The sequence below is a fragment of the Marmota flaviventris genome, chromosome 15 (genome assembly GCF_047511675.1).
Source record: "Marmota flaviventris isolate mMarFla1 chromosome 15, mMarFla1.hap1, whole genome shotgun sequence".
Lineage (NCBI taxonomy): Eukaryota > Metazoa > Chordata > Mammalia > Rodentia > Sciuridae > Marmota > Marmota flaviventris.
Window position 1 is genome coordinate 19,214,211 of NC_092512.1, and position 27,020 is coordinate 19,241,230.

General features: G+C 39.4%; 1 protein-coding gene across 1 annotated transcript in view; it reads left to right on the plus strand.

Annotated features, from left to right (window-relative positions):
- Window positions 1-27,020, plus strand: part of Sntb1 (syntrophin beta 1) — a 234,014-nt gene that overhangs the window by 114,061 nt on the left and 92,933 nt on the right. Inside the window, exon 3 of the mRNA XM_027949527.3 lies at window positions 26,238-26,445. Within this exon, the coding sequence (XP_027805328.1) occupies window positions 26,238-26,445 (208 nt within the window). The remainder of the gene's footprint in view (window positions 1-26,237; window positions 26,446-27,020) is intronic.

Genomic DNA, 27,020 nt, shown 5'->3' on the forward strand with positions numbered 1-27,020 from the left:
TTTGCAATGCTTTGGAAGTTCCCCAGGAGAGTCATGGTCCCCAGATGGAAAAATCTCTTTTTTACAATGATTGCGTCAGCCAGCATATTAGGTTGCAAAAACCGTGAGGCACCATTTAGGAGGAAAAATAGTCTCCAACTCTCACCACATGTAGTATATTTGATTTTGTTTTCCAAGGAACCCAAAATGTGACCTCTGTTGACCTCTTTGTGAGGATTGGGTAGCTTTGGGATCATCATGAGTAGCCTGCCTCCTTCTTGAACCTGGTATTTCCAATTGCAGTTATAGCTCTTTAGCTTTGAATTCCTTGTCCCGAAGAGCCATAAATTACAGCCCTGAGTGGGTGAAGGGGACAGAGGTTAGCATAGAGCTGACCCTGGAGCCAAGAATTTGTAATGAGGCTACAGGGCCCTGGCTACAGGCACTAATGGGCATCTGACAGTTTGTGCTACTCCAGGTTGCCCAGCTGTCCTGCACTGACACTGTCCTGCCCTGCACGGTTTGAGAATGGCTTAAAACCATAGGAAATCAAAATCTAGTCTGCAAAGGCACTTCAGGAAGTTCCAATTAGGAAAAGAGAGCAGCTTGTCATTTTCAACAGAGAGAACTGGATGCACAGAATGGGTTACACTGGTCAAGGAGGAGGTAAAAAGCTAACAGGGAAAGATGAGGCCACCAAGAGGTGAGCAATGGCAAGAAGCCCCTACCCCTCTTAGGTGAAAGGGACAAAATGAGAACAGGGGATGCTACCAACATCCTGAGGGCAGGGCCACACAGCAAATGCTGGACTCACACTGGGCCTCTCCAGGAAGCTAGAGCCACGAGAAGATGGAGATCCTCTTAGAGATGCCACGTTAGGTGGTCAGTGGGGAGCAGAGGTCCCGGGGTCTTCCCTTCCTCCTGTCCTCCAGTCCCTCCCAATGCCTTTCATTGGCAGAAGGCATATGACATAGAAGCCTTAGGCAATGTCCTTCCCATGGTGCTGAGCAAAGTCAGGAGAAGTGCAAGAAATGGATTTGAAGGCAAACAGGCCCAGAACAAGTCCAGGAAGACATCTAGTTATTTTCTATATTTCTAGTGCCTAGCACACAGTAAGTGCTCAATAAGTATTACATTGAATGGATGCAAGGCATACATGCTTAATACTGTGTTTATGAAACAAGTTATTTTACCTATTTTAGTGTATTTCAGAACATAAAATAGAGACAACGTGAGGGTCATTTCTTGACCTAACAAGTAGAAAACATGATCTTTGCTGTCTCGTTAGAGCTCTGTGTCATCTTGCAGAGCTTCTAGTCTCATGATGGAGGCTTTTCAATCAGTAGCTTAAGTCACCCTGATCCCCAGCACTGATCCCAAAAGTCACTCTTCTGAATGAGATCTTAATTTTTAATGGCTTAATATCATTCATTTGTTTCTTTGGAAGAGTACAAAAAAAAAACCCAAAAAAACTAATACATTTCTAATTGACGGCTTTGGTCCCAAATAATTGCACGTTGCTCTGGGATATCATTTTAAATATTTAGTGATTTCTTAATGGTGTATTTATTTATTGTTCAATGGGTAATACATGCACGTTGTTTAATATTCAAAAGATACAAAGGACATGGCGTGAAAAGTACATCTGTCTTTAACTCCTGTGTCTAAACCACCTGGTCGCCTCCCCAGAAGCAACTATTGTTACTAACTTTGAACATTTAAATGTCAATTTGAGACAATAATTATTGCCCTAGAATTTCCAGATGGCAGGTGTATCTGTTTCCTAGGGCTGCCATAACCAATTATCACAAACTAAGTGTCTTAAAACTATAGAAATTTATTCTCTCGCAGTTCTGGAGGCTAGAACTAAAAAAATCAAACAGTTAGCAGAGTCATGCTTCGTCCAACGACTTAGGAAAGATTCCTTTCTTGACTTTTCCAGCTCCAAGGTGGCTGCTGGCAATCCTTGGCATTCCTTGACTTGTCCCTACATCCTGCCGATCTCTGCCTCTGTCTTCACTGGCTTCTCTGTATGTGCATGAATGTGTCCTCTTTATATGAGGATAGCAGTCATTAGATATAGGGTTCACCTAATCCAGTGTGTTGTCATTTTGTAACCTTTTGTATCTGCAAAGCTCCTCTTTCCAAATAAGGTCATATTCTGAGGCTCTGGGTAGATAAGACTCATGGAGAGATACTATTCCCACCTTTTAGGGCAGGTAATGGTGCATTTCAAATATCCCCAAGGATAAGACCCACAGGTAGAAGAGGGAGGGTATTCAAGGGTTAAAAAATACAGATTCCTGGCCCCACCTGAGACCCATAGAATTGAAACTTCTGGAGAATGGGCCTGGGAATTTGCAGTTGAACATGTTTTCTTGGCAAGTCTAATCATTAGGTAAGTAGGAGAAATGGTCTTTTGAAGCACCGCTCCCAAAGTACAAAACTTGATCTCTGTCAAAGTAAGTTCAAACACTGGCTCTATCATTTACTAGTTAAGAAACTTGGGCATTTATATTTTATCTAATGCTTCCCCGCTTTAGTCTTTAACCTGTAGAATGGTAGTAATGATACTGTCACCTGCCCTGCAGGGTGGCTAGATATGGAAAAAAAAAAAAACAGCATGCAAACTCTGAATGCTGCAAAACTGAAAGAAGACAGAGCTGAAACCCTAATCCAAAGTGAGGAGTCTATGTCTACTCTGTCCTTTCCACTGAAACCTGGCTTCATTTGGACTTCAAAGAATTGTCCTTAGGATCCCTTTAAAGTCCTGGGTCCTCACAGGGAATTTTAAATTTGATTATATTTTCCAAGTTGTAATATATGCACACTTACTAGAAAGTGCTTAGTGATTCAGCAATGTGTTATTAGACACCATGGTGACCTCTTCCTGGAACCAACCCTCATCTCACTACCCACCAACCCCTAAGGGACTCACTTCATAGGCCTGTTATCCTCAGCCCCACTCAGACATCACTGACTCTGGGGAGATTTTCTGCTTGCCTCCCTCAAAACAGAATCATTACTGCTGTGATTCTGGGAATCCCTGGCTACCATGTTTCCAGTACTTGATGTAATAAGGGAAAGGAAAAAAATGATAGAATCTGGTTTAAGTCCAGCCCTTTCTGACTCCAAACCCCACATGGCATAGAACCATCCCATTACACTTCAAATTCCTTCCCAAGTTTCCCTTAACACCCTGTATAGGGTTAGGGAAAGATAACCTATTTCCCCCACTTAACCAAGATCCCTAGCCTTCCATTACAAAGAACAACCCCCCCAATTGCATTTATTTTTGCATCCCAAAGACTAACAAATGTATGAACATGTTTCTCAGACTGTGATCCTAGACCAGCACCTTTAGCATCCTAAAACATTTATTAAGATGTAAATTCTCAGAAGGAGGTCTAGGAGTGGGACCTGGTGATATGTATTCTGATAAACCTTTTTGGTAATTCTGATGCATAATCTGGCCTGAGATCCACAAAGATGACACTTTCTTTTTTTATTATTTTTAATTAATTTAATTTTATTTTTTATGCAAATGGAGCACACTTTTCATTTCTCTGGTTGTACATGATGTAGAGTCACACCATTCATGTAATCATACCCATACATAAGGGTAATAATATCCATCTCATTCCACCATTTCCACCCCCCACTCCCCTTCCCCTTCCCCATCTTCCCTCTGCTCAATCCAAAGTTCCTCCATTCTTCATTTGCCCCACCCCATTATGGATCAACATCCACTTATCAGAGAAAATATTTGGCCTTTGGTTTTTTTGGGGATTGGCTTACTTTGCTTAGCATAATATTCTCCAACTCTGTCCACATACCCATAAATGCCATAATTTCATTCTTCTTTAAGGCTCAGCAGTATTACATTGTGTATATATATACCACAGTTTATCCATTCATCTATTGAAGGGCATCTAGTCTGTTTCCACAGTTTAGCTATTGTGAATTGAGCTTCTATAAACATTGAGGTGGCCACATTACTATGGTGTGCTGATTTTAAGTCCTTTGGGTATAGACCTAGGAGTGGGATAGCTGGGTCAAATGGTGGTTCCATTCCAAGTTTTCTAAGGAATCTCCATACTGCTTTCCAAAGTGGTTGCACCATTTTGTAATTCACCAGCAATGAAACAGTATACCTTTTCCCCTACATCTTCACCAACATTATTCCTGATAATTTGCCATTCTGACTGGTGTGAGATGAAATCTTGTTGATTTGCATTTCTCTAATTGCTAGAGCTGTTGAACATTTTTTTATAAATTTGTTGATCAATTGAATATCTTATTCTGTGAAGTGTCTGCTCATTTCCTTTGCCCATTTATTTATTGGGTTATTTTATTTTATTTTATTAGTGTTGTTTTTTGAGTTCTTTATATATCCTAGAGATTAGTGCTCTATCTGATGTATGTGTGGTAAAAATTTGCTCCCATTCTGTAGGCTCTTCACTTCATTGATTGTTTCTTTTGCTGAGAAGAAGCTTTTTAGTTTGAATCCATCTCATTTCTTGATTCTTAATTTTATTTCTTGCACTTTAGGAATCTTGTTAAGGAAGTCTGATCCTAAGCCGACATGATGAAGATTTGGGCCTGCTTTTTCTTTTATTAGGTGCAGAGTTTCTGGTCTAATTCCTAGGTCCTTGATCCACTTTGAGTTGAGTTTTGTGCAGGGGGTGAGATAGAGGTTGAATTTCATTTTGCTGCATATGGATTTCCAGTTTTCCCAGCACCATTTGTTGAAGAGGCTATCTTTTCTCCAATATATGTTTTTGACACCTTTGTTTAGTTATGAGATAACTGTATTTATGTGGGTTTGTCTCTGTGTCCTCTGTACTGTACTATTGGTCTACATATCTGTTTTGGTGCCAATACCATATTGTTTTTGTTACTATAGCTCTGTAGTATAGTTTAAAATCTGGTATTGTAATGCCTTCTGTTTCACTCTTCTTGCTAAGGATTGCTTTGGCTATTCTGAGTCTCTTATTTTTTCCAATGAATTTCATGACTTTTTCTATTTCTATGAGGAAAGTTATTGGGATTTTGATTGGGCTTTCACTAAGTGTGTATAGTGCTTTTGGTAGTATGGTCATTTTGACAATATTGATTCTTCCTATCCAAGAACAAGGGAGATCTTTCCATCTTATAAGGTCTTCTTTAATTTCTTTCTTTAGTATTCTGTAGTTTTAATTGTAGAGGTTTTTCACCTCTTTTATTAGGTTGATTTTATTAGGTAGTTTATTTGTTTGTTTGTTTGATTGTTTTTGAGGCTATTATAAATAGCCTCATTTCTGTTTCAGAAGATTAGTCACCGATATACAGAAATGCCTTTGATTCGTGGGTATTGATTTTGTATCCTGCTACTTTGCTGAATTCATTTATTAGTTCTAAAAGTTTTCTGGTGGAATTTTTTGGATCCTCTGAGGAGAGAATCATGTCATCAGCAAATAGTGATAGTTTGAGTTCTTCTTTGCCTATTGGTATCCTTTAGTTTCTTTCATCTGTCTAATTGCTCTAGTTAGAGCTTCCAGGACTGTGTTGTGTAGAAGTGGTAAAAGAGGGCATTCCTGTCTTGTTCCAGTTTTTATGGGGAATGATTTCAACATTTTCTCCATTTAGAATGATGTTGACCTGGGGCTTAGCATAGATAGCTTTTACAATGTTGAGATACGTTCCTGTTATCCCTAGTTTTTCTAGCGTTTTGAACATGAAAGGGTGCTGCATTTTGAAAGACCAGACTTTCTCCTGCTCAGTCTCCCTGCGATTCAAAAGCAGAGATAGTTCTACAGGCCTCCATGTACTCATTGCTTAAACAGGCCATCCCATCCCTGTTGCCTGATTCTCTCTGAATTGATTTCTTGGTGCAGAGTTTCAGTTTAGTCCATTTTTAATTGTTCGGTTCCTTACTCAGTGTCTAACCCATAATAGGTGTTCAATAAATGTCTCCCAGTATAATGGATGAATTTCTGAGCAGCATCAAAACTCAACCTGCTGTCAGGCCACGAGCAGCATCATGTCACCTAGGAGCTTGCTAGAAATGCTGAATCTCGGGGTCTGTGGCTTCAGAATCTGCATTCTAATGTGATTCATCCCATTACAGTTTGACAGGCATTTTCATTTTGACTACATCATGGGGCTTTCACCAAACTATTCTCTCATTCTGTCGTTGAATGTCCTTTTTTGTTGTTGTTGTTGTTGTTTTCTAGAGGGGAAATTCAATTTCCTAGTGAATCCACGTGTGTGAGAAATTTACTAAGGAGGGGATAGTGGTGGCAAAATTAATTAAATTCACTCAGTGCCTTGGAAATAACACTTTAACAAATGATCAGGGAAAGTTTCTTCTGTGCAGATGGGAAAACTGGTTTCTCATTTAGCACAGCACCCACCCTGGCCCAGAGCCAGGAGGAATGTCAGCTGTTCCAACTCATGAAAAGTCAACAAATTGCTTCAAACTTCTTATGAAAGGCTCTTCTCAAAGCTGTGGAGATGGTTATGGGTAACCCAGCCCCACGATGCCATCAATCTTGTACCCTCACCCCAGCCTGCTTCATCCCCTGAGGTCCCAGGGTGGAACCATTTGAAACTCCATTTTCTTCTATCTGAAGTAGCGCCAACTTTCTATTACGGTTATGGGAGTAAAGTAATAGCAAGAAAGAGAGAAATCAACAGCTCATCAGCATGAAGTATTTTCCCCTGGAGTTTCAACTTCTGCCCCTCAGTCTTATTCTAGGGCTGTTTACAACTTACAATATCATGTGGTTTGAGTTTCTTATCTCCTCCAGCTGTCCTTGATACGAAATCAGTGATAGTACCGGTAGTCATCAGAAGAAGGGAGGGAATATGGAAAGCATGTGTAATACATAAGCCTGACAATGTGTTCCTTTAAGTTATCTATATCTTTAAACTGATGTCAGGAATATAGAGACCCTATGGGATTGATTCATCTTTATAGGTGCAGTACGAGGTATATAGTAGCTCCTCAAAAAATAGCTTTGAAATGAACTGAGCAAACACAATCTAATTAGATAACAAATTCCATACACCTTTATAATAAAGATTGTTACACTGAAAAATTATCTCTTTTAAGACTTATCTTAAAAGGCAAGCCATAAGACTTCCACTGCAAACAAGATGAATGACAGGAACTAGATTTACCTTACGGCCTGAAACAGAAAAAAAAAAAAAAACTGGCAAAATATGTGATAGAACGATGCTCAAACTCTTGGGCATCAGGAAAAATACCAGAGAGATGGGAACAAACAAGGTGATCCCTTCAGATTGCCCAGGCTTACAATCTGAGAGAGTTTGCAGGCCCCTGCCCAAGGGAATAGAGCCCTGGGAGAGCCCAAAACATTCCTCAAGCTGGGAAGTCAGAGCTGAGACTCTAGGAAGACCAAAACAGGTAGCTCTCACAAGGAGGATACCAGAAGGATGGAGCTGCATGCGGACAGCCTTGCAGATTTGAAAGGATCCCATGGAGTTTTGTTGAGTACTGATCAGCACATACATGAGGAAAGTTCACAGGCTAAGGAAATAGCTATCCCCAAAGGATTAGAGGTCACGGTGCTCAGCACTCAGGGGAGGCCAGGATAGTGCCTCTCCTGCCACTGGAAAATGTCACGATCCCTGGAAAATTGGATGGGGTACACAGAGGGCCCACACTCCAGCAGAGACAAAAAGAATAACCTAGACAGAGCCCACTCTGGTAGTACCTAACAAACTTAAGAGCAATACCTAAAAAGATCGAATGCTTTCCAAGTCACTGTGTCCCAGAAAAAATATATATATATTGAAGAATATTTTTAGAAATATAAAAATATCTAGCACTCCATAAGGTAAAACTCACAAAGTCTGACATCTACTAAAAAATTACCAGGCCATGCAAAGAAGTAGGAAAATATACCCACAGTGCAGAGGGAAATCAATCAATTGAAACTGACCCAGAACCGATGCAGATGTTTGAAAGATCCAATATGGACCTTAAAACCATTAATATAGCTGTATTCTGTGTGGTCAGAAAGTTAAGACATGAAGTTATTTAAAAACTCCAAATGAAACTTCTGGCTGTGAAAACTACTCTGTGGGAATAAAATGCCCTGGATGGAATTAATAGCAAATGAGATCTAATAATAGAAGCCATCCACAATGAAACACAGAAAGCAAAGATTTTTTTTGTTTTGTTTTTTGAAAAGAACAGAGAATCAGTGAGCCGCGCTAAGAATTCAAGCAGCCTAATATAGTTGGAATCTTCAAAGGGACAAGGAACAGAAAATCATTTGAAGAAATAATGGCTGAAAACTGTTCAAATTTGATAAGAACTGTAAATCCATAGACTACCAGAAGCTCAATAAACCCTGCGGACAAGAAATATGTAACAAATGGCACCTTGTCATCACAAAGCTGAACACTAGTGATTAAAAGAAAGCCTTGAAATGCCACCAAAGAACAAGGATATGTTATGTTCAGAGGAATAAAGAGAAGGCAGCTGATTTCTTCTTAGAAGCTATGCAAATAAGACGATCTTGGAGGAGCATCTTTCATACAGTTCAGTTAGGATTCTATATCCAACAAAAATATCTTTCAAAAATTGAGATGAAATAAAGGTTTATTCAAATGTAATGCTCAAAGAACTTGGTCACTTGCAGATCTGCACTTCAAATAATGCTAAGGAAGACTTGAGACAGAAGTAAAATGATAGCATGTTGAGATCTCAGGACTAACACCACCTCATTCAGTTATTTTCTAAAGTTACAGTTGTCAAAACAGTGGGGTGTTTCTTTCAAAGTCAACTGGCAAGTCAATAGATGGAACATAACTGGGAATTCAGAAGTAATTCAGAAGTAACTCAGACACATCTGGACAACTGATTTTCAACAGGTATGCTAAGACAATTTAATGGAGAAAGAATGGTCTTTTTTAGACAAATGGTGATGTTCTTAGACAAATGGTGATATTGACTATTCAAATAAAAAATGATCTTCAATCTCTATATTGCACCATATACAAAAATTAGTTCAAATGTTTCATCATCCTAAATATGGAGCCTAAAACTATAAACCTCCAGGAGAAAACATGGAAAATATTTATAAATTTGAGTTTCACAAAGATTCTAGATGTGAAACCAAAAGCACACTCCCCAAAGGAAAAAAAATGATAAATTGAATTTTGTTGAATTAAATATTTTATTCTTAAGAGAATGAAAACACAGATTGGAAGAAAATAGTAGAAACAATATTTATTATATCTAATAAATGAATTGTAGCCAGAATATATATATACACATACATATATATAAAATTGTCTAAACTCAATAATAAAATGGCAATCAATGCAATTTTAAAAGGGTGAACATTTATACATTTTACCCTAGCAAATAAGCACATGAAAAGATGTGCATCATTAATCACTACATGCATGCAAATTAGAACCACAATGAGATTTGACTACACATATATTAATCTAGCTAGAATTAAAAAGACTGATCATATTAAGTGTTGGCAAGGTTGTGGAAGAACTGTAACCATCATATGTTTCTGATTGAGAATGAAGAATGTTACAACCACTTGGTACATACACATCACCAAATGAATCAACAGTCCACTCTTAGCTGTTGACCCAAGAGAAATGAAATCACGTGTCCAAAACAAACACACAAAACGTTCAGTTATTATATTATAAATAAATATAATAACCAAACTCTAGAAACAATCGTTCATCAAAAGCTGGATAACCAAACAGTGGCTTTTCCACAAGATGGATTACTACTCAACAATAAAAGGGAATGAACAACATGGGTAAATCTCAAAATAATGATGCTATGTGAAAAGAGCTAGACTTAAGGAATTTACATTACATGTTTCCATTTGTTAAAATTCTACAAAAATGCAAACTCATCTGAAGCAAGAGTAATGGGGAAAGAGTCAAGGAGGTATCTGTGTGTGTTAGCCTATTACACTCTTAAAATATGTACTACTCCCGATATATCAATTAATTTCAATAAACTGTTAGAAAATAACAGTTATAGAAAGAATTTCCCAGATAAAACTGGTCTATTTGCTATTCCTGAACACTTTCATGCCCCTCTATTCCTGATCATAGCATCCCAGAGACTGGAATGCCCTTGCCATGCTCCACCTGCCCGATCCTCTTATTCCGTAAGCTCCATCTCAATACCTTTGTCTTCCCAAAGGACTCGCTGTTCTTTATACTCAGCATCCTTTTCTTCCTCTGATAATCTATGCTTTTTTAACAGCACCCCAGTTCTACCATGTATTATGATTATTCTGCTGTGTATTATAGTTATTTTGGTACCAACCATTTTTATGGCTATAATTTAATGTCCTGGACCACATCTAACTCACTGTGTCTCCTGTTTTGCCACACCTAGCAGACCCCAGGACCCACAGATGGACATATATTGGATTCAATATTTACAGGACATGATTTCCTAAAGATACAAGGGTTAATTCAGAAATCAAATGATCCTAATAGAATGTTCTCCCTGTTCTGCTCTCATCTCTCCTTTTCTGTCTAAAGTGCTCTCTCCTTTGCAATTGCTCTGCTGTCACCCTTACAAGAGCAGAGATATTTTAACTGTCCCCTTGCCTCCAGTTTTTCTCCCTTCCAATCCATCTTCCCAGACATGATCTCCCTATAGTACAAACTTGATCAGCTCATGCTGCTTATGTAATTCTGGCAATGGGTCCCCTTCGGGCTCTGTCCCCTGTTTGGCCCTCCACTTTTCCCCCACACTGCTAAGTACTCCTCACAGGTTGCACCATGTGAAATGTAGTTTTGCACTTAGGTTGCTGGTGCAGGCTGCCAAACTCCTTGGGTTGCTGTGCCCTCAGCCTCTCTGTAATGCTCCTTTTTTGGTTTAGGCAGCTTCTCCTCTTCCTTCTAAAGTGAGCCGCAGGGCCATCGCTGTTCCAGTCAATACCCCTGTGATAGCTCAGCCCACTTCTCTCTGCAGGTGAGAAACTATGATGCAGAGAAATTGAGTTCTTTGCCCAAGGCTATTTAGCTAGTAGCCAGTCCAGGACCAAGGCACAGTGGCTCTGTTAATGACACCAAGTACTATGCCACATGTGGTCATGGGGTTCTTTGTCTGCCAAATCCCTCAGACGCCTTCTCATCCCTGTGGACAATGAGCTCCTTGAAGGCTGTGGCACACTGTCTGGCCCTGTCTCCCCAGCACCTAGCAGCCTGCCTAACAGAGAGCAGGCATTTAATAAATATCTTTGAATGAATGATTCAAAAGTTAATCTGTATTTGCCTTATCCCAAAAGCTGGGCTTCTTTCAGTTTTTGGTATTTTCCCCCCAGAGAGGATATATTTAAATCTTGGTTAAAAGCAGTCCACTTCCTCAAATTGCCTGAGGTGCAAGGCTGGAGATGCAGTTTTGTCACTTGACTTGCGCATCAGGAGGGAACACGTGTTTGGAAGGCCTCGAGGCAGAGGCAGGCATCTGACCACCCCAGGAGCACAGGTGTCCCCTACAACAAATGCAGGAACCGTGGCATCCTCTTCTCTCCCTGACTTGCTCCCCTCCTCCCCATGCACCTCTACATCAAGAATTGGAAAGCTTTCAGTTAATTTCCTTCATTTATAACAATTTTCTTGTTCTACTATTTCACACATATTTTCTACCAAAAAAAAAAAATAGTTAATGCAATCAAAACAAAATAAAACAAATCTAACCCCACAACTTCACTGCTTTGCAGAGAGACCGACTCTCTTCCCAACTTGTCTGGCACTTTGGCATTTACTGTAAGAATGAGGAAGATTGAATTTCATATAGCATGACCTTTTAGAACTTGGGATGAACATTTGCATTATTCTGATTTTCACCCTCTCTTGCAACCAGCGTGACAATTTAAAACTTGTCTAGATAGTTCAGATATAGATTTTTTTAAAAAAAATTGCAATTTTATGAGTAGCTGATTTATTTGTTTGTGCTTGTTTAAATCCTTCAGGTAATGAAAATGATTATTGCTATCTACAAAAGAGGTGAAAGTGTCTTTGAGCAAAGGCTTCCACAGAGAAAATAATTATGAAGCTGTCATTTTCATAAAGACCTTGATGGTAAACTATCTGCAAAGTACAGCAGTGAATGTTTCAAATATGGAAAAAGCTACTAGCCCCAAATTCAGGACCTCCACTTGAAAATCATAAAGAATATGAAATTACCTTTAGCATATGAAATTAGCTGTTCAGAAATCTAGATGTAAAGTTCCATAATATTACTACCTGCAAGTATGACCCTGGATAAACCAGAACTTTGATTTTTCACCTGTGAAACGGATGGTTGGATTAAATGACCTCTAATTCCTAACACATTATTAATTTTGACCTTGGTCATTCATTTGTTCATGCATGTAACTAGGATCACTTTGGTTTCTGCTTTTTCTCTCTCTATAGTTCACCCATGCTAACTAAAATGGCCTGGGGTCTTTTCTACTTCCTGAATCCAATTCCCTAGATCCATTCATGTGGTCGACCCTCTTCAGATCCTTCTGGATCATCCAGTTTATGTCTCCTCTTCCTCATTCTCCCAGCACCATCTTCCCTACTGGGTAACAGCTACTAATAATCATTGCTGAAAGATTCATGGACACTAATGTCTCATGGAAGTTGCTGCCTTCCACTGTGTGTTAGTCAGCTTTATGTTGCTGTGACAAAATAACCTGAGAAAACAACCTTAAAAGGAAGAAAACTTATTGCAACTCAAGGTGTTGGAAGTTTCAATCCATGATCAGTGGCTCTTTTGTTTGGGGGCCTGTAGTGGCACAGTACATCATGGCAGGAGCATATAGAGGAGCAAAGCTGCTCACCTGATGGTGGCTGGGAAGGAAAGAGGGAGACACAAAGAGGTTGGATTCCAATTCCCTCTCAAAGGTAATAACCCAACTTCCTTCTGCTAAGCTCCACTTCTCAAAGGCACAACTGACTCCTGATGGCACTACAGGCTGCAACCAAGTCTTTAGCATAAGGGCCTTTGGGGACATGTATAGAAACTATCCATGTATATTCAAAATATATGTGATATATAAATATATATATATACATATATGTATATGTGTATATGTATGTGTATATATATATGTATATATATATATATATATATATATATGTGTGTGTGTGTGTGTGTGTATATATATATATATATATATATATATATATATATATATATATACTGTGTGTGTGTGTATACACATAACAAAGTAGAGCACCCAGGTGACACATCTTTATTTGTATAAGGGCCCTAGAGATAAAATGCTTTTGCCCTTATCTTCTCCTCTTTTTTTGTCCTCCTTCCTCCCAGAGAGTGACTTGGTAGGAATTCAGAATGAAGGTCTGTGTGACTCTTTGGGGATGATGAAGTACTATTAGTACCTGTAGCAGCTGCCAACATCATGCAGTTAATTATTGCTTAAGTAATTTATTGGCAATTTAGGAAAATATTTTCTGCTTCTAAAAAAGGCAAATTATTCTCTTGCTTTAGGAATTTCTCATGTTATTTGAAAGCTTAAAAGAGTGTTTGCCTGTCCCAGATCAATGGGCTGTAACCACAGTGATTACAGGAACAATATCTGTATTGAACTCTCCTTCTCTCCACGTGCCTAATGCCATGTCTGATAGGTACCAGGCACTCAAAAATAATTAATAAATTAATGAATGAAAAGGCATTTGCTCACAATTTTATAAGTGGGCCAGACAGATAAATCTCATTATGTTACACAAAACTTTCCCATAAATGAGTTCTATGGTACCCACTGATATTGCTGCCTCTTAGATAGCAGCACTTCGGATGAATAATCTCCTTGCTTTATTTCTGGCTCACCTTTTTGTCCTGCTATGCACATCTGTAAGGCCATCTCCCTCCACATCTAAACCTGGAAATGCTCACAAGATCACACATTGGTTATTTCAGTCCAAGAAAATCACTTGTGGCAAATATTCTGGTCAACAATATAATAATAGATAACCGTTTCTGAATTAGTTGCTGCACTTTATCTGTGGAATTAGATTTCTCATGGAACACTAAAACATGTTTGACTAGTACACTAGCTGTGGTGTTCAGTTCAGTTGATCAAATCTGAAAGGGTTAATGAAATAAGGGAAAAATAAACTGTGAAGATGGACAGTTACCGAACATTGACTAGAAAAGTGGGCACCACACAAAGACCCAGCCATCTATTTATTTAGCCCAGTAAATACTTCTAGTGTACCCTTTCCCATGTGTCAGGTGCTGGGGGTGATTCTGATATTTGGGTGCCCTCAAGAATTTAGGTTAGTGGGGAAGGTAAACTGTGAAAGGATGAACCTTGAAAAAAGATAATTAGATGACCCAAAGCCAGGATTCTCTTCCAGGGTGGGGCAACCAGGAGCTTTCTGGAAAGCTCTATGCCAAAAGACTTTCTATAAATAAGTAGGCATCACAGATGCTGCCACTTCCAAGACCATGGAAGACATTCATGGATGATCAGAATACTTCTAGTTGAGCCTGGAGTGAGACCTCAGCTGTAATCAAAGTTGGCCAAGAAAATAAAGCTTATGACCTATTCTAGGTAAGTGATTGTCTTAGCTTTCCTGAGGGAATACCGGTGGCTTACCATGCAGCTGACTGTTTTGAAAAGGAGATATCACCAAGACAAAACTGATAAAACATGGAGACAGGACTCCATACAAGAGGACAGGATGCATGGAGCGAGATTGCACTACTGAGCGGATGTTGTCATGAAAGAAAATTCACCATAGAATAAGCAGAGTGTTGGGGAGTAGCTGGTGTCTGAAGGTATTACAAATTTGAGGCTATAATGGGACATGGATGACAATGGAGATATTTAGTCAAATGCGTATTTCTCTTCAAATCTGGATCATTTTTCTCTTAGTGAAAGTTACTGTCATTTATTCAGTTTTCTAATACAGAAACCTAGGCAATACCTTGACATTTCCCTCTTTACACCCTTCATAGTTTATCCACCATAAAATTCTATGCATTTTATTTTCTATACCTCCTTTTTTTGTGTATGTTGTATTGGGTGGGGATTGTACTCAAGAGCTCACACAGTTAGGCAAGTACTCTACCCCTGAGCTCTATCTCCAAAACCATTTATTTATTTATTTATCTGTGTGTGTGTGTGTGTGTGCGTGCACATCACAAGATCTTACTAAATTGCTGAGGTTGTCCTCAAATCCTGCTCTGCCTGTTGAGTAGCTGGGATTATAAGCAGGCACTTCTGCACCCCACTTTCTATACATTTTCATCCATGTGCTTGACACCATCTCTACCATTAGAGATTACATAGGACATGCTTCCACTAAAAAATACTCCTTGTTTATCTAAAATTCAGATTTAACTGGGCAACTTACATTTTTATTTGCTAAATCTGTCCACCCTACCCCAACAGGCCCTCAGATACCAAAGGCTATGCTTTGGACTGGGCCACAGGATACATTGTTGTCAGTGTACTAAGAGTCTAGAGACAAATGTACATTTATTTGATTTACATTTGCACCTTGTATATTTAGATGGCTTTTTGTTTAATCTGCTGAGCAAGGTCAAACCACAGAATATTTTGTGAGGTGCAGATAAAATATGTAGTGGGGGGAAATGTTTTCTCTAGTTTTAACTTTAGCTGACTCCTCTTCTAAAACTTTGATAAGGATATCATTCCCCTAGGAAAGGTCAAAGTGCTGAAATTCTTCACATATTTTGTAAATTTATGTTACTGAAAAACTGAAACCTAGCCAACATGAGAGATACTGTCAGGTTCCCTCAGAGCTTAGCAGAATACTATATCATGCATGACCTGTTTTTGAAATAGGATTTTGTGAAAGACAGCACCAAATCTGGCTGCTTTTCCATTACCTGCTCACACTTGACACATTCTTTAGATGATCTCATTAGTTTTCATCATAGCAACCTGCTTCCTAAATCTACATTCTTAACTGGGGATTGCTTTCAGGCAATAGAGTCAACTCTTTTTAAGGAGAGCGGGTTCTTATGTATTTTCCAAAGATTTCAGGCCAAGAAGTTGCCTAGCCAACTGTATTGTAACGGCTGTACTAGGGGAAATAACCCCTGCTGCCACCCCCACTTGACAGCCACCTCCAAACTCACACAAGTGCCTCAGCTTGCACCAAATACAAGGCTGGCCAAGCTTGGCCCCTGAGAGCTGGATGCCTCCCATACCTGCCCAAAGATGGATTCCATGCATGCCCACATCCTTACATTGACTCCTTCAGAGTTTCTATTTTGTGAAAGAGACTCTGTTCCCTAGCAGCAAAGAAGGATAGAATTTTGAATTCTGGCATATGCCTTGGGGAAGTTGAATTTATAATTTGGAAAAATTTCCACAACACAGGAAGGGTGTTCAAAAGATACTGAGCAACAAACAATATGAAAAAATGTCCCCTACTCTTTTAAATGATATACCACATTTTATAAGCATCCTGCTAAATGGAGCATGTATCAGCTTCACTACTACAATTGCATGCCTGAGGCAATTAACTTATAAAGAGAAAATTTTTATTGAGAATATTTTGGAAATTTGAATTGAAGTTCAGGTGACCCCATTGGCTTGGGTCTCTGGAGAAGGTGGTAAATTATGGTAGGAGAATATGTGAGAGTATATCATGAGCCAGGAAGCAGAGAAAGGCTGAGTGACCAGGGTCCCATAATCCCCTTCAGATGCATGCCCCCAGTGACCTCAGGACCTCCCAGTAAGGTTCTTCCTCTTAAAGGCCCACAGCATCTGTCCATACCGTCACCCTGGGGACCACACCTGTACACATGGACCTTTGCCATATTGAAATGACCACAGAGAATCATGATTAAGACCTGGGTTTTGGAGTCAGATGGACTAGGGTTTCAGTCCCAGCTTTTTCTATTACTAACTGAAATAGATTGGACAAGCTGGCCCCTCCAAAGGGCCATCTTCTCACCTGTCATAGCACCCATCTCCTGTGGTTATTAGGATGAAAAGAGAAAAGTGCACATGTTTTCTGGTGGAGTTTACACCCGCCAGGACAAATGCTCATCCTCATAGTGCATGTTCTTAGTACCAGTCTTTATCTCCTTCAGGTCTTTCAGTTACAGCCCATTTTAAGATTTTAATCTAGTTTTTTTTCCCCCTCTGGTGTTAGCTTTTTCACATAAGAACATATTTTTCCTAGTGAATCATTTCACTAATGACATTATTGCTAAAGATTTGCAATCGTTTGTTTTTCTTAAAAAAAAACGTTTTTTTCCTCTAATTTCTTTCTGATTACATTGCAAAAGCAATTTGGAAAATACAGAAAAGCATAAAGATAGAAATAAAACTATCTAAAATCCCACTATCCAGAGATATTATTATTAATGCATGTCTGTTGGGAAGTATCTTTTTTGGTCAATCATAGGGGTCACAGATTTGTGGAACTGGACGCAACCATAATGACTATGTGGTCTGTTTTCTGCCTAATTCCCATGGCCCCAGCCCCATGACTAGCTTCATCCATGTTTTCTCCACCTTCACATTTCAAGGCAAAAGTCACGTGAAGCCTTCGTTGCCAGGTTGCAAGTTTTGTTTTATCTATTAGTTTTTTGTTGGGAGGCTTCAAATTTTATGTGTCAGCCTCATGTTTCCAAACAAGAGGAGCAGAGAATGCTGGGAAATTTTACTTGGCTCAGTGGAAGCCTTTGAGAGAGCAAGAGGGGAAGAAAATTACTCTTTTATTGTGAGGTTTGCCAAATGATCTCTGAGAAGCTGTGATATCATTCATATGCTGTGCCAAGCTGGATGGAAGAGGCTCATCTTGGCAGACATCTAGAGTGAGCGTATAATTCCTTGGGGTTGGTATGGGCCTTTATCAGAAATAGTTCCATAGGCAGTATTTACATAACTGTGGTGGAGTGTAAGAATAAACACAGCTGTGGCATTGCCCTAAATATTTCTATTCAGCAGGGAATTAAAAGAGAACTTTATCGCTGAACTACAGATCAACACAATTCATCAAGCGGTGGTCAGTTCAACTGGGGAACAAAATAAGAGTTATAAAAGACCGGCCTGCTCAAAATAGCTCCAATCAGCCTTTCTGACTTTATTGCTCCTGTCCCTCCTCCCTCCCTCCTCCCTCCCTCCTCTTGCCCAGTTCCAGAAATGTAGGACTCATCCACTAGCAAGAGAGTCATCTGGATTTTCTTTACTCCAAGAAGGAAGAGGCAGCATGCTAGAGGCCACCTATAGGCCAGCAGGCTCCCAGGGCCTTTGTTTGGGTTCCTCATTTCAGAATGCATTTTTTTCCCTTTTATTTCTGGCTGTAGCATTGAATGTTGGCAAGAGGAAGCTTTTTTGCCAAGAAGATTTCTTAACTACCAGGTATGTTGAAATGGACATAAGATAGCTACATTCCTACAGGAGCTGTGTTTTGTGAGTTTCTTTAAGTGTCCATATATTTTAAACAGTGCTGACCCAGCTCAGCTATGCACAGGAAAGTAGTCCTGTCACATTTCAGTTTTCTAGAACTGCCATAATCAAATACCATCAACAAGACAACTTCCAACAATAGAACTTCTGATCCCTCTTTAGCTTGGGAGGCCAAAAGTCCAAAATCAAGGTATGGACAGGTTGCTTCTTTCTGGAGGTTTCAAGGGAGAAGTCATACAATTCCTATCAGAGCTTCTGATGGTTCCCTGAAGACCATAGCATTCCTTGTCTCGTGCCTACATCATTCTAATCTCTGCATCCATCTTCACATTGCCTCCTTTGTGTGTCTCTTTATGACTTTTCTTTTATAATGACATGGTCATTAGATTTAGGATCCAGTCTAATCCAGTGAGTGCATTCATGAAATAATGAGATGGATCGAATCACAGCCCTTACCTTACTTTGATCTGCAAAGATCCTAATTCCAAATAAATTACATTCTGAGATTCCACATGGACCTGAATTTTTTGGGAGATACTATTCAACTTATTATACATGAAGAGCTTTTTGGAGACAGGGACCATGTACTCCACTTGTCTCTACATCACCCAACATGCTAGACGCCTTGTAAGTGTGCTGGAATAGAATATTGCCAAAAAAAAAAACAAAAAAAAAAACATGTTTCTAGCTGCATTTTATAACCTCAGACATTTATTGGAATTTTCTATTTTAATATGTATGCCTTGTCTCTCTACTGTTTGTATAGCTAAGAGAGTGAACTTGTTTATCTGTGTGCTCGTACATAGAAAATACAGAAAAAATTATGTTCACGAACATGGTTCTTTTTCCCAGGTACTAAGTCAAGAACTTAAAATGCTAAGTGCATAAATGACAACTTACTAACATCAGGATTGATAGGTCACCAAGCACTTGCAGAATTATTATCTCATTGGATTCTCTAATTATTATTATTATCAGCTGATAATCACCACCCCTGTTTTATAGGTGATGAAGGAAATTGAGGCTCATAGAAATTGAGTGACCTATTTATGATCCGTGTATGGGTCAGGCAGTTTAGTTGTACTCGACCAGTAGCTGAACTGACTCAAGCAAGAAAGTGGAACATGCAAGGGTCCAAGGATAGCCACAGTGACAGGTAGAACTGAGTTCCTGTCTCTCATGTTCAGTTCTGCTTTCCTCTGTGTTGGCTTTATTTGCAGAGAGCCTCTCCTCTTACTGGCATGATGGCCATCAGCAGGTCTGTGATTATATCTGACATGTGAGGGACAACGTTTCTTTAACCCTGACTCCAACAGAATTTCTGGGTTTGAATCTCCTTGGCCCAAATGGTTCACACCTACAACCCTCGAACCCTCCATTCCCAGGCCACATAGGAAGAGGATGTTACTAAAAGACTAGGGAGTAGAAACTGGGCAGAGTCACAGATGTCCATGAGGAGGCATAGCTCATAAACGACAGAGCTTGGACTTGACTCAAGGCTGTTTTAATCACTATTGATTAAATAACAGCTTACTAATAATCCTGCTGCTCTTCCTTCTCCTGCTCTGTTTAAATACAGTGAAAAACACCATGTATGCAGTGGAACCAACCTCAACAGTTGCTAAGTTACAATGAACTCTCCCCGCCTCCCCCGGTCGTCTCCTGTCACTCAGTTTCCCTCCTAATTGAACCTGATTCTACACCTCTCCAAAAAGGGTCTGAGTATTTACAAGCATAGTTTCTATAGATCATTTTACACCAACTATATCACACCATTCTCTTTCCTCTCCAGTGCTTTTCTCGCTTCCATTGTATCCCACATCTCTGGCTCTCTGATTTTAAGGACATTGATCATGACTTAGGTACTTTTCACACACTCCTGAGTTGTGGCTTCTCACCCTTGAGTTTCTCTTATTTCTCTTATCTTTCTCTTCCTCTTCTTCCCTCCCCTCTTCCTATGTCCTTTCCCCCATCTTTCTCTCCTTCTCTATGTTTATAGATTGATTAAGTAATTATTGGAATTGAAGCTGCCTTTTTAAAGGCATGTGTACACTAATATTTGACCCTAAATTGATTCTTTTGAAATATGTTGCCATCAAAAAAAATTAGAGAAAGATCACAAAATTTTTTAATCTCTTTCAACCCTCTAGTCACAGGTTAGCTCAGGCTATGAGAAAGAAAAGGGACTCCAACACAGATGCTTCTAGCTCTAGTTGTGGCCATAACTCACATTAACCTAACCTCCTGAACATGAGCCTCATGTAGCTCTGGTAAATAGAACAAAGGTAGATGGGATAAGGAATGACATTATCAGCTTTGTCCCAAATCTTTCCAGATCTTGGAAGAGTCATGCATATTTCCCCAAATATTTTTTTTTCCATTCCAGGATGCTACAAATAGTCTTTGTGTGTGACTTTTTAGTTTTTCTTGGGACTTGCATTTTCCTCTAAGTCCAAGTGTTCTGGAATGCAGTGGAACCACAGCCTGCTCTGAAGGTCTTTCCTTGCCTCAGGAAACTACTACCTTTTTATTTTACACAAATTTGAGAAGATTATTCATTGTAAACTGGAAATATTGATTAAGATGAGATTGGAACTGTGACATCTCAAGCATATGTTATTTCATTTAATCTTCCCAATTTTCTTGAGAGGCAAATAAATAGGGCCATTCTGCAAATAAAGAAATTGAGGGTTTAGGGTGGTTAATTAATTTGCCTAATGCCTCCCAACCAACAAGTCTCAGAGCCAATCTGAATCCATAACCCACCTCCAGAACGTGGGTTGCTGGAGAAACCACTGCACAGCTACCCCAGGAAAGAAATTCGTCTCTTTAAACAGTGGAATATTCATTGTAGTGGACTAGATTTTAGTAAAATGAAATAAAGTAATAAAAAATGTATGTACATGTATGTATATATTTTAAGTTTGTACTAAGTAATGGAGATTTTTTGTGCGCGTAAGACCACCTTATCCAGAATCTAGAGTTTTCACTCAAAGGATTTGGAGACTTCAGGACTATCAGGTACTTACATTTGCTTTAGATTGTAGAGTTTATTGGTATTAAAAAAAGGAAGTTTTGCTGGGTGAGGTAGTGAACGCCTGTAATCCCAGCAGCTTGGGAGGCTGAGGCAGGAGGTACATGAGTTCAAAGCCAGCCTCAGCAAAAGGGAGGCGCTAAGCAATTCAATGAGGCCAGTCTCTAAATAAAATACAAAATAGAGCTGGGGACGTAGCTCAGAGTTAAGTGTCCCTGAGTTCAATCCCCAGTTACCCGCCTCCCCGCAAAAAAAAAAAAAAAGAAGTTTATATCCCTTTTCTCTTTGAATTTTGTTGGAGGGGAAGAAGATGAATGTACATTACTGAATTATTTGATTTCTTCATTATGCAAATGATATTTTTCTGTATCAAACCCTCCCCAGTTCAATCAACATTCACCCATCATCATTTTTTGTTGGGTTCATGCTACTCACATATGGTGCCAATGAGTGATCATTTCTCATCTTCTGCTGACATTGACCCCTACCCAAATACCTCTATATGCCTCATCTTACAATCCAGAGCCACAGCTCCGAGGGAATGGTATTCTCCATCTCCACGAGAATCAGCAAGCTCTTTACACACTGCAGATCCACAGCACCAAGAACTCCCTCTCCATTTGGAAAGAGGTTGTTTCGAGAATTTGGTTTCATCAGAAGCCTCCCTCTAGTGGTTTTAAGATATGTCTGAAAATTCTACGATATTCTTCCTTGTATCCTAGGAAAGCTTAAATCTCCTTCTCTTGAATGTGCACTGGACTTAGTGACTCACATCTAAGAAAAAGAATAAGTCAGAAGTTATGATACGACTTTGGAGACCAGGTCATAAAAGGCGTAGCAGTTCCTTTGTGGGGGGTGACGAATGACTCCAAACCGCTTAGTTTGGGAAACCAAGTTAAATCTCTTAGTTTATGGTACTAAATATTACATGAAGACACTCAAGCAGCCTCTGGAGGATTCCATGTGGTAAAGAAATGAGGCCTCCTGCCAACATCCAGAAGAGTGTGTCATTGTGGTAGTTAACCCTCAGCCCCAGCCAAGCCTTCAGATGTCTGCAGCCCCTGTTGACTGCAAACTCAAAAGGGTCCCTGAACTAGAAACAACCAGCTAAGCCACTGCCCTATTTCAATACCCACAGGAACTGCAAGATAATAAATGTTTGAAGTTTTAAGCTATTAATTTTGGGTAAAATTGTTACTCAGCAACAGATTACTAACATACTCTCTATTCTATTGTTCTATTGCCCTTCTGGTAACAACTACCCATAGGTGCCACAGCTCTTTAGGGAGCTCAAACCTGGGCTTAGAGGGATTGCCATGACTCTAATTCATATAATTTGTGGAACCTGTGAAACATATACCCAGGCTTTAGTTACCAGAGAGTCTCATTCAATAGGTCTGGGATGGAGTCCAAACATCTATATTTAACTAAATGGTTTAAAAAAACTATTCAAGGGTTTCTGAGGAATACTTTTGGTCAAGAACCTTTGCTGCTTGATTGATTTATATGAATATGTGTGTGTGTGTGTGTGTGTATACAATTTTTTAACTATAAAAAGCCATAGGCCTCTCTATGTGTTCTGTCTTTGAGAACTGGCCTGGGAGAATGCGATCCACCATTCAGCAAGTCTACCCAGGCCATTAAGGAAATCTGGCAACCAACCCAACTCAATGATTTTTCTTATGAACCTCTAAGGCAGGTCTTCTCAAACCTGAATTGCATTAAGTTTACTGGAGGGAGATTGCAGAGCCCCACCCCCAGGGGAACCAATAATGTTCATTTCTAATATTTCCAGTAAGTTCCCACATGATATGAATGCTGCTGGTCTGTGGCCACACTTGTCAAAACAGTGCTAAAAAGGGTGGAACCGGGTAGTTAAACATTGCCTCTGACATAGTTCAGGATCCTCCTCACACTTCAGGCAACAACCACAATGTGTTCACCAGTTTTTTTGTCACTGTGTTTGTCCGATGAGAACAACTCAGGGCCAGGAACAAGAAACAACCTTCTAGGGCCCACCCCAAGTGACTTGCTTCCTCCAACCAGGGTCCACCTCTTACAGTCTCTGCCACCTCCAGATAATCCATTCAGCCCTGCATGCCTCAGTGGATGGACACACTGATGAGGTTAGCGCCCTCCTAATCCAGTCACTTCCCAGAGCCCCACTTCTGAGCATTGCTGCATTACAGACCAAGCCACCTGAGCCTTCAGATCCAAGCCATAACACAACAAATGAAAAAAAAAAAAATACCAGAGAATTACAGGGACAAAAGTAATCCATGGAGACAGAACATCTAAGAGTGATTATTTTGGAAGATGGACTCTAGAACTGAAGGACAGAAGAGACTCCTGGGAAGCTTATATTTATTATTTCTTAAGTAGTGGTTACATGAATATCCATTCAGGCTTTACACATACAATTTGTGCATTTTTCCATGTGCTATATATTTAAAAATTAATAATAATGATAAATGCTGTCAAAATCTGCAAGAAAGGGCCTCCACATCACAAGACTGTAACTCTGTTTATAAGTCACCTTTCTCCTAGGACCATGCTGGCATCTCTAGAGACAATATGCTCTTTTTGTTTTTGCTGGCACCATGGTATATGTGTGTGTGTGTGTGTGTGTGTGTGTGTGTGTGTGAGAGAGAGAGAGAGAGAGAGAGAGCGCTGGGGGATGGCTGCTTTCTAAGTGTCATTTCTTTACAATTAAGTGCAGGTCTTTGTAAGAAAACCTTGTACATAAAATATTGGCATATTTTAAATTCCTGAATTAATTAATATTGATGGAATACTCTGAAAAGCAAGTTGATCTCTCTTTAATTCGTTTCGAAAATCCTGGCTTGTATTCTGCCATGCGACTTCACTGAAGAGTAATAATTTTGGAAGGAAAGAAAATTCCACCAAGATTTATTGCCCATTTATTTGAAAAGTACCTGAGAAGCAAAAGGGTTTCTTCCGTCTAGTTGAAGACCAATGACATCTACAGATTCCCTGTTTTATTGCTTAAAACTTACAGTCTCAGTGAAGAGACTTGGTTTGCAAATTTCTTACCAAGAATGTTAATTGCTAAAACTCCTCTAGAGATATCCCACTTTCCAAATCATTCCTTTTTCTACAATTTAAGTTTATAACTTAAAAGGTTTACTCTCAAAGGTTCATTTCAAATGTTAATGAGGGCAGGTTGCTTGGGACTACTAACATTCAGCTGATGTGCAAAACTGATTTTGCAACTCAGGAGCTAAGGAGGACACTATTGGGCATGATTGTTGAGGCTTATACTGGACTTCAGACCAAAGTGGAAGACAGTGGTTTGGCATCCTCAATTTAAAGCAGAGACATTGTAATGCAGAATCTGATTGAATCCATAGGCTTTTGAGCCTACATAACAAGCTTCTGCACCCCAGCATCACTAACTATGTGGCTTTGAGCAACTTTGAGCAAATTACTTCTTTCTCTCTCTTTCCAAACTTCAGTTTTTTCTTGTTAAGTAGGGTTAACACTATCAGACTATAGGACTATTAGGAACATTAGACAGAATAACATAAAAGGATTTAAAACTTTACTTAGCACATAGTAAAGTCTCAGGGAATCTTAGCATATTATTAAGGAATGAAAGGAAATGAACAAGTGGAAAATTTTAATCAGTTTTGAATTTTCTAATCCTCATATTTTTCTAATACAAACATGAATGAATAGATGATATTATTTCTGGCATATATGAAGTAATAAATAAGATATTTTTCCTCCCTATGATAAAAAATGTCTTTCTCAAAATTATAGAGATGGAGAGCAGATGAGTGACTGCCTAGGATTTGGGAGGGTGATGAGGAGGGGGACATGTGACTATATAGGAGTAGCTGGAGGATCTTTGTGGCAATGGAATAGTTCTGAATCTTGATGTCAGTGTGCTTACCAAATGTACACATGATAAAATGGCACACTCCTGTTGTACCAATGTCAATTGCTAGTTTTGATATTGTACTATAATACGTAAAATAAAACCACAAGGGGAAATTGGGTATAGGGCACGTGGGGCTCTTCATACAATGTGCAACTCCACATTAATCTAGAATTACTTCAAATTAAGAAGTTACAAAGTATCCATCTAGAATTTCCTCCTTCTACCACAATTATAGTTAGTAGCTATTTGACGCTGTATCTCAGATGATCCAGTTTGAGTTCTGGCATAAGCTTTGGTGCTTGGCTTAAAATACAATAATCTTAGTGCACTTTTACCTATTGTTACCCCTTCCTAGGATAATTAACTCCCTCGATACAGGAGTCCAAGGATTAAGTGGTAGTTAAGTGTACCACCAACATGGTTCCTAAAGATTACAACTTTTGAACATATTTTATTCCAAAATATTCTCAATTGATTAACACTGGGCAGTAGGATTAAACATATGGCTAGATATTTTGTTCTCCTTCCTGCTGGTAACATCTGTGATGTATCTTACTAAATCCTCTGCAGATTGAATGAGTATCAGCTCACAGTTTGGAAGTCTTGATATGATACTTCTAGTAAGCTGGATAAGAAGGATTAAGGGTAACAGATATCCTCAATTCAGGTGATTTGGTGTTGCACAACACGTTCCCTGTACATACGTAGATCAGTGTCTGGGCAATAGATAAACATTTGTGGATGAACAAGATGAGTGAATGAATGAATGGTGGGACCATGAAGGTATATCATGAGATGCTGACACAGTCTAAAAAATCTAAGAGGAAAGAATTAGCTCATCTTTCTGAGACCTAGTCTGCCAGGGACCTTTCTAATCCTTCTCTCTCTTCTTCTTCAGGCAGCTTGAAATCCACTCTCCAGATGCTAAGCACACTGTGATACTAAGGAGCAAGGATTCAGCCACAGCTCAGGCCTGGTTTAGTGCCATTCACGCCAACGTTAGTGACCTGGTGAGCCGAGTGATTGCTGAGGTCAGAGAGCAGCTGGGGAAAACAGGCATTGCTGGAAGCCGAGAGATCAGGCATCTTGGCTGGCTTGCAGAAAAGGTAAGGAAAATGGCGCCCTCCATGGTTTTCCCTAACCCCTCAGTGCTTGTAACCACCTGTCTCCTTTCACAGTCTGATTATCTCTCTTGCAGTTTATGTAGATTTCTTCTCCATTCCAACAGACTGCATGCCTTACTGCACTATGTAGAGAATTTGTTTTAATCAGCATTGATTCCCCAACATATAAATATGTGGCAGGTGTCACAGGGCCACTAATTGTTGAATAGATGAATGAGTGAGTTGATGAAGAGTTTGATTTTTCATGGTGATATTGTGAAGGGCAGAGAAAGTAACCCAAACTCAAAAGAACTATTGCCTTGAGCAAAGAAGTCAACATTTTTGCTACAAAGGTTTTATGTGGGTTTTGATGAGCATACTCATAAATGACACAGGTCCTGTAGGGATGACTGAATTACACATTTTTAAATGATTGCAATGGTAGTAAAAGCAAGAATTTCTTAAGCAACTGTGTGATGACTCATGTATTATCTTGTATTTTATTTGCATTTTTAAGCCAGACAGTTCTAAATGTCATCTTTGATGAGCACCTACTTTGTGTCAGGCAAATCCCAATT